This window comes from Dipteris shenzhenensis, chromosome 26, assembly GCF_047967505.1.
Source record: "Dipteris shenzhenensis isolate YYH24624 ecotype China chromosome 26, Dip_SZ_1.0, whole genome shotgun sequence".
Lineage (NCBI taxonomy): Eukaryota > Viridiplantae > Streptophyta > Polypodiopsida > Gleicheniales > Dipteridaceae > Dipteris > Dipteris shenzhenensis.
This window is the reverse complement of record NC_141621.1, coordinates 47,982,667-47,995,687: the sequence shown is the minus strand read 5'-3', so window position 1 is coordinate 47,995,687 and position 13,021 is coordinate 47,982,667. Positions and strand designations below refer to the sequence as shown.

General features: G+C 42.9%; 1 protein-coding gene across 2 annotated transcripts in view; it reads right to left on the bottom strand.

Annotated features, from left to right (window-relative positions):
- Positions 1-1,427: 1,427 nt before the first annotated feature.
- Positions 1,428-13,021, bottom strand: part of LOC147885193 (uncharacterized) — a 59,033-nt gene continuing 47,439 nt past the window's right edge. Inside the window, exons 12-13 of one of the 2 annotated variants that reach the window (XM_087397162.1) lie at positions 2,525-2,591; positions 1,428-1,983 (exon numbers count right to left, since the gene is read on the bottom strand). In XM_087397162.1, coding sequence (XP_087253288.1) covers positions 1,867-1,983; positions 2,525-2,591 — 184 coding nt within the window. In that variant the 3' untranslated portion in view covers positions 1,428-1,866. The remainder of the gene's footprint in view (positions 1,984-2,524; positions 2,592-13,021) is intronic. The other variant, XM_087397161.1, reaches the window with a different exon arrangement.

Here is a 13,021-nt window from a genome sequence, read left to right as displayed (position 1 = left end):
CGACGACTCCTGTCTTCATCGACCAAAGCTTACGTCCACGACCTTACCTTGCAAAGAGTCACGATCATGCCAAGCCAAATGTGAAAGAATATGTTTCCAATCCAAAAACATTTGAGAAACAAGAGGACAACCTTTGACCTTGCCTTCAATACTGCCCAACAGGAAATCCCACTAAGTAGGTTTCCAATAGCCAAAAGCAACAGTAGTAATTTGAAGAAGCAAGAAGCGCATCAAAGCAGCCCAAGGGTGACCACCATGTACGAACTGTAGCATCATTTTTCCCTTATGACCCAGAATGTGCCCATGAATATTGAGAATATTCAACACCCCATGCAATTTTGGTGAACATAACTGTTGTACAGAAAGCAAGCGTAAGATTTTCCCGTCATACTTTGAATGCTAAAAACTTTCCATGATGACAGACATAAAGGATGTAAGATCTTTGGTAAAAAAGATCAATGGCAAAAAATTAAACATAGGCCACCAACGAATATGCAAAGTGGCTAACTTCTAATATTCCATCTTTTTCTTTAATTTGGCAAGAACCCAATCAATCTATTGACGACTGGTAATTGTCGAACCCAAAGGATAACCACGATGGCGTACTGGTTGAGTTGGCGGGACAATTTCCCTTGGCCATACCAAACTATGCCAATCCTTAGAATGTACACAAGCGCACACACAATCGGTAATGGTCAACCAATACACACTCGACCAATTTACTAGCTCACAAGTCCTCACATGATGTTACTATGTATTGGGTCCAAAAGGCCATAGTCAACCGCTAACAAAGACTAATACTACTATCATCATCGTCTTCTCGCTCATAGGCACGCAAGGCCTTCCAAAGACGTTCATAGAACTCTCTCTCTCTCTCTCTCTCTCTCTCTCTCTCTCTCTCTCTGGCTCTCTCGCTCGCTCGCATGGACACAACCTGCACTTTTAGTTGGAATAGCGCCAACAAAACAAGTATGGTTATAAGGGTTCATAACAAATTTATTCCTAAAGAGTTACGTTGGAACATAAGTTGAATATATTTTATTCCTAAAGGTTATGTTGGAAGCAATTTCCATCTAGAAAATTGCTAGAATTGCACTTACAATGGAATTGCTTGGAGTTTGGAACTGGATTAAATCCATAATGCCGTCAACAAAATAATCTCTTCTTTTTAATGAGCCTTCTCAAAATTCAGAGATTAGAGACTCATTTTCCTTCTTTGTGTTGGAAAGTACATCCAACAATAAAGATTAAGAAATATAGAAGCCTTCAAGACAAAGGGATCACAAACAGTTGGGAGCTAACCAAGCATTACAGCTTGTATTCCATGTATCCAACTTAAAACACATGATTAATGGCAACAGCGAGACAGTATTTACTTAAGGTATAGGAAGTTCAATTAAACAACAGGATATACATCAAAAGAATGAGTACTTAAAATTTCTCTACCTTGGAGAGTAAGAATGTGGGTAACAAAATCCATAACCCTGGCAACAGGACTCATTCATTCTAGCCATTCCATAACATGTCAGAGAAGTGTCCAATCATGCAAATAGTATCTTCATCAAAGAAAACTGCTTGTTCAAAAAACTATTTCTTTACACAAATGATCTGAGCCCTGCCATATGACCTAGGCAGTGGGAACTGACTATGTTTCAGAAGGATTTCTAGCCACCTCGACACAAAAAAATTCTCCATTCCTTGTCCTAAGCCTATCCTTCCAAAATCGTAGACCAGCCTTAAGAATGAAACCATATAGAATCTAACAGCATACGTGCATAACTGAATAGCAGATGTAGTATACATAACCAGGCAGCATAAACACTAATTGCCAAAGAGAGGACAGGCATTCCGATATCTTGATAATAATCATGATGACATATACTGGTCGCACGTCAATTGTGCCTGAGCAGCAAAGTATCTCACATCCACGTCTGGATCTTCACTTAGCTCAACCAAAGATGGTCGAATACTTTGTTCCACCACCTGCACAAGCGTGCTTCAAATCAGAAAATCTCTGTAATAGTGAAAAGACCTTCCACCGTTCCTATGCATATGGAATGATTTGGAGGATGTGTTAGCCATCTAAAGTTTCCCTGTGCATGCAGGATGTACACAAGCACAATAAACCATCTATGGAATGCAGGATTAACGTATAAAAGTAATTATGCTTCCATCCTGTAATATATCCATCCTGAAATGGCTTCAAAAACTTTGCTCTAACTGAAAGAGGGCCTTCTTTTTTCTTTTCTTTCTTTCTTTTTTTCTTTCTTTTTTGGGGGGGAGGGGGGGGGGGGCGGCGCATTATGCTCAGTAATAATTTTGACAATGTTGACCATGTAAAAGCCATCTTCGCAACTCTCAAGCTGACTAGTTATGTGGCTTTCAGGTTGATATTTGCATTGATGAGATCATTTTCATTTGTGGAAGGTGAAACAGCATGTTCGCACACACCCTGGGGGGAATACCACCCGGGGAGGAGGGGGGGGAGTAGGTGTTCAAATTAGAAGGTAGTGAAGACGATTACCGTTGCGTCTACAATTGGTATCAGAGATTGCAAAACCTTAGCCACATTAAATTTGATGTTTGGTACCCTGTATACATAACACAAACCAACTTATAATTAGTCAAGTGATCGAATCCTTTCAAATGGCTCTCTTTTCTGCATTCAATTTGTAAACACGTCAAAGACATCAGCTTTTATTACTGCTAGTCATAACCCAAAAAATCAGGTCGCTTAGTCCCATTGTCTCAATTTAAACATTCTGCACACCTATTCAATGTCTACATTTCACTTTTCTTTCAAAAGGGAAATATAGACCCTCAAACAAGTATCATATTTGGAACCAAAAGGGAAAGACTTCAGACTACAGAGATGCTGCATGGAATGCATCATCTACAGGGGAATCGACGACCATCACTCCCACTCACAAGGCAAGGGATCACATGAGCCTGAAAACTATAGGACAATTAGGCATGTCCAAGATCTACGCCGATACACAAGTTAGCTAGTTTGTACAGCTGCAAGGACTCATAGCTGATGCACAGACAAGCTTCTCTGTTGAATCATGTTGGGTGCGGGGAGCAATGGAATGGAGATGGAAATTGGAATGCAAAAGAGCAGACAACAAGCTGAGGAAACGAAGTATTGGCAAATGGATAATGAGAAAGTACAAGTGGTGGCCACTATATGGCCTCTCAGTGAACTGGTTGACCAAGACTAGGACAAAATGTCCTAACTAGCCTACAAGACCATACCAAGGCTACGTGCTAGCAAACCCCCCTCCATGGTATGTGAAGTATCCTGGCTAGAACTCAATAGACCTAAAAACTATATCATGGTTGCACATATTTGTCCAATGTGGATATAGCAACCTATGATAGTACAAGGAGATCAACATCATGTAATAAATGGTGGCAAATGTAAGGCATGTCGAAAAGCCTCAAGCTTGGGTCATGGTAGGGCCTTCGTGAAGAGAATGCTAAGTTATTCCCCGTGGGAACGTAGGACAACCGTGTGTCTCCAGCTGACAGGCACTCTCGAACATAGTGATAGTGCACCTCAATGTGCTTGGTGCACACATGAAAGACAAGATTACGTGCAACAGCCAAAACACTCTAGCTGTCAGTGTAGGTGATCATAGAAGTGTCCTAGCAGACATGAAGATATGAGAGTAACTTACAGAGCCAAAAACACTCTACTGTAGCTGTGAAGGCTGCTCTGCACATAGCTTCACAACTAGAAGTGGCAACTGTGGGCTGCTTCTTGCTGAACCAAGGGATGCATGAAGAGCCGAGCATGAAACAATTGCCACTATGTGACACGTGGATGTCATAACAACCTTTCTACAAATCTGCCTTGAAATCTGTAATTTTTCGAGTGTCTGGCCCAATGACAAGAATGTCTTCTACATAACGACTTAACATCAAAAATTCTGATTCAATCTTCCGGACATAAGGAGTGGCCTCTGTAGGGCTGTTTTGAAATCCAAGGCATAGCGAAAAGGAAAGAAACTTCGCATACCATGCCCGTAGTGAAATCATGAAAATTCACAAGACATATACTCACCCCATTGTCAATGCGGAAAGTCTAAGAGTTTGCTCCCACTTTCATTCTCAGCCATGGCAAGAAAGCGCTTGAAACAAGAAAAGACATCTAATTTGAAATTCATGCCATAAACAAGTGAATTTAGTGAAGTCATCCACAAAAGTGGAGAAATATAAGTGATCCCCAAGTGATGTTTTCCGCATCGGCCCGCAAGCATCACTATGCAAGAGATGCAAGTTACTGGATGCACCAACGGCCCCATCTTTGGGAAATGAGAACTGATACATTTTGCCCAATAAGCAGCCCTCAAAGACATGTTTGGCAGGTGTATGCATGGGTTGGGAGGTCTACCACCATATCCTTTGAATGCCACAAATGTGAATCTGAAATGACATATTCAAAGACCAAATTTGCTTTAGCTGGTTGTTTTTCATAGGCTGATAGAAGGTACAGCCCACTGGAAAGTGACCTAGTAAGTACAATGCAGTCATCATACCGGTTGTCATACACCGCAAACGATAACCATAAAAAAGAACCCTAAAGCCATTTAGGGAGATGGCTAAGATAGAAATCAGATCCTTCTTGATACCTGGAGCATAAGGCACTTCCAGAGGTGTGACTATATCCCTGACACAAAAGTGACCTGAACCTGGTCAATCCCCTTCATGAGATAGGATGCATTATTGGCACAAGTGACAATGCCACCATGTGAAGCAGCCCCCAAGGATTGAAAGAGAGATTTGCAAGAAGGATGTGCTTAGATGCACCGTGGTCAAAATACCAATCGAACTCAGAGTCTGAAACAAAAAAGGCTGGAGCATGCTTCTCTGGATGGTATTGACATTTCACAACAAATGTCCACTAATCATGAGCTGCCTCAGGAGTGTGTCAGGGGCAGCAGGAGCATTTGTGACAGCAAGACCTTTTTGCTATTTTTCTTTTCTGAAGCAATGCGCTTGCGACATTCTGAGATGTCATAACAGGGCTTCCTGCAATAATTACAGCGCTTTGAATTTTTTCTTCCCATTAGACGGGACAGAAGTAGATGAAGTGCTAGAAGGTTTGGGCTTGCTGAAGTTCTTGCCCCCTTTACCTTTGCCTTTGTGTTGGAAATCACAGTACAGCGAAAGCAAAAGAGATGAATACCTGCTAGGAAACAACTCAACAAAAGTGCAGCAACAAAGAAACAAACGAGATGGCAAAACTGAAAAGGTTCTTCCTTCTAGAATGAAGGGCAAAAGGCTGCAAGAGGAGCAGCTACAAAGGGCAGCAGTTGCTGCAATCTTCTTCCACCAACAGTGGGCTAGACAAGTCGCCTTCTCCCTACTAAGTGCACGCTGCTGGATCAGCTTCAGTGCTGAGAGGCTGAAGGCTTGAGTGCTATATAATAGTAAGGGGGAAGGGAGCTTTATATAATAGAGGGGAGAGGCCACAAAGGGGTGGTGGATTGACCACTGACCATTGACCTTGGCCACCGACCATTGACCTTGAACCCCCTCTCAATCACTCCCCCTTCTAACCGCCCTTGCCCTTCTCCTCATAAATGGGGGGGCAAAACATGTGGGGCATTAACCACGAATTCTAACACCCCCTCTTAATGACCCAATGGTGGGCCAATACCCATGGGTGTGATCAGATACTCCAGTTGCTCTCGAGGGAGAGCCTTCGTGAAAACATCAGCAAGGTTGTCGACGGTGGGGACGTACATCAGCTCAACAACGTCATCGATGATGAGCTCTTGAACAAAATGGTAGTGAACCTCAATGTGCTTGGTTCTAGCGTGAAACACCGGATTCTTCGCAATCGCCATGCAACTCTAGTTGTCACATAGGATCACGGTCGCCTCCGTCTGTGTCTGGTCCAGATCCTCCAAGATCTATTTGAGCCATATAGATTTGCATGCTACGGTGCATGCAGCCCTGTACTCCGCCTCCGTCGATGAGAGGGCAACGGAAGGTTGCTTCTTGCTGAGCCATGAGATAGCTCCTGAAGAAAGCACAAAACAATAGCCTATAGTGGATCTCCGAGTGTCGAAGTCCCCTGCCCAGTCGGAATCACAAAAACCCCCAAGGTCCAAGCCTGAGGTGTAGGTGATGCCATAGGTACTAGTACCCTACAGGTACCGTAGAACTCTTAATCCTGCTCTCCAGTGTGCCTCCCTAGGTTTGGCACAGAACTTGCAATAGACTCCAACGGAGAAAGAGATGTCAGGCCGAGTGTTGAGAAGATACAGAAGTTTCCCTACCAACCACTAGTAGCGTCCAACATCCACCAATGTTGATGAATCATGGATGCTGAATTTCATCCCAACCTCCATCAGTGTAACTGCAGGCTTGCAGTTCTCCATCTGGAATCTCCTAAGCAGCGCATGACAATATTTCTCCTGACAAATGAGAATACTATCACTGCTCTACCGTACTTCAATACCAAGGAAGTAGTGGAGCAGCCCCAAGTCTGACATCTCAAACTCTGTCATAAGCAGCTTCTTGACTTGGGCTATTATGTCCTTGTAGCACGAGATCATCCACATACAAGATGATAACCAGCATCATCCCTCCTTCAATGAAGAAGTAGAGGTTGGGATCAGAAGGACTCCTCTTGAGTCCAATCCTGTCAAAGAACTCATCTATCTGTTGGTACCATGCTATGGGGGCCTGTTTCAGCCCGTATAGTGCCTTCCTCAATCTGTGGACCTGTGGTGTTGACCCTGGAACATGAACCCTGGGGGTTGCTCAACATAAATCTCCTCCTCCAGAGTCCCATTAAGGAACGCAGATTTGACATCCATCTGAAAGATGGACCAACTGTGATGTGTAGCCAAAGCTATGATTGTCCAGATCGATGTCATCCGAGCAGTTGGGGAAAAGATCTCATCAAAGTTAAGACCCTCTAGCTGAGCATATCCCTTCACCACCAATCTAGCTTTATATTTGTCCAAGCTCCCATCGGACTTGAACTTTTGCTTGTAGACCCACTTGGTTCCGATGACCTTCCTCTTGCAAGGTCGATCCACAAAGTCCCATGTGTGGTTCTTCTAGATGGCATCCATCTCTGTCTGCATGGCCGCATGCCACTCTGGGATGTCCTTGGCCTCCTCAAAGGACATGGGTTCTGTGACCTGAATCACCAACGCACAGTGAGCAAATGAAGCCGAAGCATGCCACAGGGACCTCCGAAGGCCAGAACTTCTCTCAGGTATATCTGTCACTCTAGACTCATGTAAAGTCCTAAGATACCACTTTGGGAGTTTCCTAGCTGGCTGAGGATCCTCTGAAGTGGGTACTGGAGCTGGTTGCTCCTCCTTGTCTACGGCTTCTGGGGCCTCCTGGAAGACCTCCTCAATGACAACTTTGGGTGGGGGAGGGGAAAGAGCTCTGAATTCCTAATCATCATCAACAATCTCTGGCAATATCTCCCCAAACACCACATCTCAGCTGACAATGATTTGCTTCTTCTTGGGGTCAAAGAGTCTGTATGCCTTAGATTCTTCACGGTAGCCAACAAAGATGCACTGCTGGCTTTTGGGATCAAGCTTCTTCTCATCCTTGTACACATGAACATAGGCGTTAGAACCAAAAATCCGTTAAGCGAGAGATTGTTGGTTTCTTACAATAGTACGCCTCGTATGGAGTCATGTGTTCCACAGCCTTTGTCTTCGTCTGGTTGAGAATAGGAATCGCGGTTGCAAGGGCTTCGCCCCAATAGGCTTTGGCAAGATTCTTGCCTTGCAACATAGTCAATCCCATCTCAACTGAGGTCATGTGTTTCCTTTCAGCTACACCATTTTGCTTAGAAGTCCTGGCTGTAGTCAATTGTCACTTGATTCCATGTGTTTTGCAGAAGCTATTGAATTCAATTGATGTAAACTCGCCTCCCCGATCGGTACGGAAAGCCTTGACCTGCCTCTCTGTTTCTTTCTCCACCTTTTCCTTCCATTCCTTAAACTTTTCAAAGGATTGAGATTTCTTGGCCATACAATAAGCCCAAGTCATCTTGCTGAAGTCGTCGATAAATAAAGAGAATACCTTCAACCTGTGAAGGAGTTTTTCGACATCGGTCCACATAAGTCGGAATGGACCAACTCTAGAGGGGCCTTAGCCCTAGATGAAGCCTCTTGAGGGAACTTGCCTCGATGCTGCTTGCCCTCCAAGCAAGCTCGACAGAAAAGGAATTTGGCAACTTTTCTTGCAACTTTATTGCCAAGGTCCATCTCTTTGACTTGGCTGCCTCAGACTCTGAATCTGAATCTTTAGTCTCTAGATCCTTTGTCTTCTTTTCGTGCAAAATAGCAAGCTTGGGTCTTTGGGAACAATTGGTGTTAGAAACATGGTGGAGAGAGAGAGAGAGAGAGAGAGAGAAAGAGAGAGAGAGAGAGAGAGAGAGAGAGAGAGAGAGAAGGTTAGGGTGTTAGGAAATGATGCTTAAATGAAGACATGACAAAGGCTTTCATTCATTCATCAAGTATGACAAGATAAGTGAAGTAAAAGCCTTATATAGGCTACTCACTCACACACTAGCACCTAGTGCATATGGTATAAGTCCCATAATGACACGTGACTCACACACATGAACTAGTACTAAATCACCCAATACTACACACCAACACATCACACCAACACACTCTTTGGCTGTGATAACTCCAACAATTGGTGGTTCGGGACTCTTTGTCTCCTAGAAAACAATATCTCTGCTCACCACCAACTCCTTTTTCTTTGGGTCATATAGCCAATAAGCTTTTGCCTCCTCGTTGTACATGATAGAGATGCACTTCTGCCTCCTTGGATTCAACTTTGTTCTATTTGCTTTACTCACGTGTACATAAGCATCAAAATCGAAAATCCAAATATGCCTCGTATGGAGTTTCCCTTTGATCGCCTTGGTCTTTACCTTGCTCAAGATGTGAACCATGGATTCCTTCACCCCAAAAAGATCTCGAAAGATTCTTCGCCCTCAACATACATACCCCCTTATTTGCAATTACTTGATTCTCTCTCTCTATGCTATCCCATTTGTTGGCATCTCTGTGCAATACGCAAATCTCTCTTCATCCCTTCTCTCTTGTAGTCGATGTCAAAAGCCTCGAACAAATACTTTCCCGCTCTGTTAATTCAGAAGGTCTCAGCATTCTTTCCTAGGTTAGGAATAAACAAAAACAAAGGTAGCATCAAATACTGGGAGAAACACAATGGGATGGTGCGACTCGAACGGTTGGCCAACTGTGGACATGAGAAGTCTATAGTAGGTGATATATCAGTTATCTCATCACTTGCATCTGTGGAGTAATCACAAATGGTTGATCATCAATGTCTGTATCTTCTAAAACACTGTCAATATTTACCAATTGAAAGCCAAACTTATCCTTCGTTATTGTGGTAGAGCTTCCACTCATTTTTGGCGTATGGAATTTACAATACAACAAAGTGGATTAGAAAGATCCAAAATCTAGCTCCAAGATTTGATGGATACGACCAAAAGAATGAATCCTACTTAAGATAGGATTTTTGTCCTTTGTGCTACTATCAGTCTGAGTATCAAAGTAAGCTACAACTCCTGAAACTTGTGTGACCTTTCCAATATCAGCCTTCTCAGTCCTAAAGTGATATTCTTTGTAAGTCATTAATGAATACGACTGTTATATATGATCAGGTCCATTTGCAAGCTGAAACACGGAGACATGCACATCTCCACCTTGCGGAAATTTGAAAGCTATTACGTTGATATAAATGAAGAAAACATATGCATAGTAACCAATGTAGCTTATCAATGAGGTGCCATTAGCTCCAACTATTATTAGATTTAGCAGCACAATACCTTGTTTGGAAGCCAATTAGAAAAGTCTTTGAAGTAGTTTAATTTTTCTGTTCTTACTTTTGCTCTTGTTTCAGCAAGTTGGGCCTTCCTCTAAGATAGATGGGCAAATTTTACCAACAATAAATCAGTAGCATACAGTATTTTGAAGCAATCAAGCCGTAGATCCAAGACTGGGTTGTTGAGCCTACCATGAGGCTAGAACAATTTTATATTGGGTATATTATAATCCTTATGTAGAGATTTTGCATAACTTGTCCACTAAATAAAGTTTTATATTATTTTGGGAAGTTCATCTTGGATTTCTAAGGACTTTAAGTTCTTTTGATTATTATGATTTCTAAGAGCTTTGATGTCACAAGGCGTGATTCTAGGGCCTCGAGGGCACGAGCAAAGGGCCATGCGTGCGGCACCTAGGGAATTAAATTCCTCATGGGCCATGGGAAATTAGCAATGTGCAACCAATTCCCCTAGGCATTAATTAATTGGTCCAACAGTGGGGTGCCAAAGTGGTGTAATTTGAAATAAATTCATGAAAAGCACTGAAGACCCAAATTAGGGTTTGGGGGCCACGAAAAGCCCTGATGGATTGGAAAAAGCACTAATGGGCCAAAAGCGGGACCAAGATCATAAAAGACAGCCAGAAAGCTGGGCGACCTCAATTGGGGATCCAGACAAGATTTTGCACCTCTCCTAGGCCAGTTCATACTTCTTTGCTGCTCCAGGGTGCTGCCAGGGCTGAATTCGCACTTCTTCTTGCTGCCAGGCTGCCAGTACCTGCTGGATTTTCGCATCTGCTGCTGCACATCTGTTGGCCAGGGTCCTGAAAGCTATTAGAGGCTGAAATCGCACTTCAAAGAGTTGTCCAAGGGCTGCTGAAATCTGTGTGCAGATTTGTACGGCCACTTCCGTCGCGAAGACTGTCAGATACAGGTGCGATTTGCCTTGTGGGTTTGCTGTTGGACAGCCAGGCACCTTGCCAGTGATTGGATTGAGATTTCTTGGTACCCGTTTGCTGCGTTGAAGCGGATTCATGGAGTTTTTTGCGTCAGACAAGTCTCTTTCTGCCTTGTGTGATCATGGAGAGCATGGGGCAGCCCAGGGGAGTTGTGTGGATGATTAGAACCCACCAATTCAAGCCTGTGGCTGATTGCTAGCCCTGTAGGCCGCGTGGTTGGAAGAGAGCTCGTGGTTGGCGTTTGGGGAATTGGTTGTCACATGAAGATTCTCATTTTGCGCAATTGCAATATTGGTTTTGCGAACTCTTTTGTATTCAGCCTCTTTGGGCAAAGTTATAATATAAAAAGAAATACCGCAAGGGGCGCCAAACTTTGGGGCCAATCGGCGTGTGGTGATGGTGTGGGACCCTTTGGGTATCCTGCGCACGTGTGATGGTGCTTTCGAAGTGATAACTCCTATGATTAATTGAAGATTTACCCCCTTTTATTGGTAAAGGCTGGTTTCATTTGAAGTCTTTCGCATATAAGAAGTTTAATCATGCTAGTTTGTCTTGTAGACAATGACACGCATGACTAGTGGAATATGTTGTCTCAAAGGAATAACTCTTCTTTTATTGGGTGGATCATTCTGCTTATAGAGACAATTTTTGTATAACTTGTCTAGTAAATCAAGTTTTATATTCGTTTGAGAATTCAACTTTTAAATCTTTTAATTGCAATGATTTCTAAGGAATTTGAAATCTTTCGGATATAAGTTCAGGCTTGCTGGTTTGTTTTCACATGCTTGAAAGAAAGATTAGCTCATGGACTATATGGATTACAGTTCTAAGAGGCCCCATTGTTTGCATTATCAAATCCCCCTCTAAGAATTAACTTTCAACATATACCAAGCAAATGCTTCTAGAAAGCATTTCTCCATTGCTGAAGGCTTGTAAATATGTATGCATATAGTCCTAACATGGTCCAATGGATTCATCCAATCCCCTTGAAAGACAAAGTCAATCATTCCAATATCGAAGGCAAAGAAATCTCTTGCAATTGAGATGCGAGACTCGAATGTGTGCATCTTGGCAACAAAACATGCTTAACATGTGTTCTCCATTTGCAGCCTAAATTCTCAACCTATGGTCAATCTCAATAGTTGCAATTCTCAATTCCTTGTTTTGATCAAGCTAAGGGTAAGCATGTTGAAGAAGTGAAAGGAAAGCATGAAGCTGAACACGAAATGAGAGAATGCATATAGAATGAAAAAGGGTGAGGTCCATATGTAGGCACCTCTACATGAGCCACCAAGCTCCACAATCATCTCCTCAATCAGCTCCTAGAATCTCTCAATCAGTCTATGTGGCATCTACCACCACCTAATAGTGCTTATGGACACCTGCCTCTAGCACACACACATAGAACCCAAGGTGTGCCTGGGGCATATACCTTGAGATATCCCAAGAAACCCGCCCTCAAGGAAATGCCTCAGGCTATGTCAAGGATACATCTAGTCACATGGTGGTCAAGGATAAATCTATGGCTAGGATCTCATGCTAGCAAGGGTTCCCAAGGGTGTGAAGTCAAACAAAGGGATACATAAGACCATCCAATGGTTATCTCCCCTGCATATACATGCACACAATGTCTGCAGGAGGTACCATGGAGCTAAACACATACACATGGCCTACATAATATGGTGACCAGAGGTGTTTACAAAGAACATAATAGTTTATTCCATTCATTTTGGAGGACTATCCAGGCAGAGTACCTTGACTCAACATAAAAGAGAGATCTGGAGCATATGTGAAGCTGGTTCAAAAAGCATAATCATCATAGGAGGCCTCATCTTGTGGAGGCACATCAACTGAAAGTAAATTGGCAGTTTCTGGTTTTGTAGTTGCTTCCTTTTTTGCCTTACAAAACTTTTCATGGTAATTGTTTTTGCCACAATATTTGCAAGGATTGATCTTGAAGCAATCTTTTGAGAGGTGATTAGTCTTCCCACAATGTTTGCAAGGTTGAAACTTGCCCATTTGAGTTTTTATGGCATAGGCTATGTCATTGCCTCTCCGGAGTTCCTTGTGCCTTTCTTCTTCTTGAAGGGCAGTAATAAGATCTTCAAGAGTAGGATCACAAAGATTTTTCAATGTGGTAACAACATGATCATAATCTTCACGCATACTTTTGAGCAATACTGCCATTGCATCATCTGTAGTGATTGGAG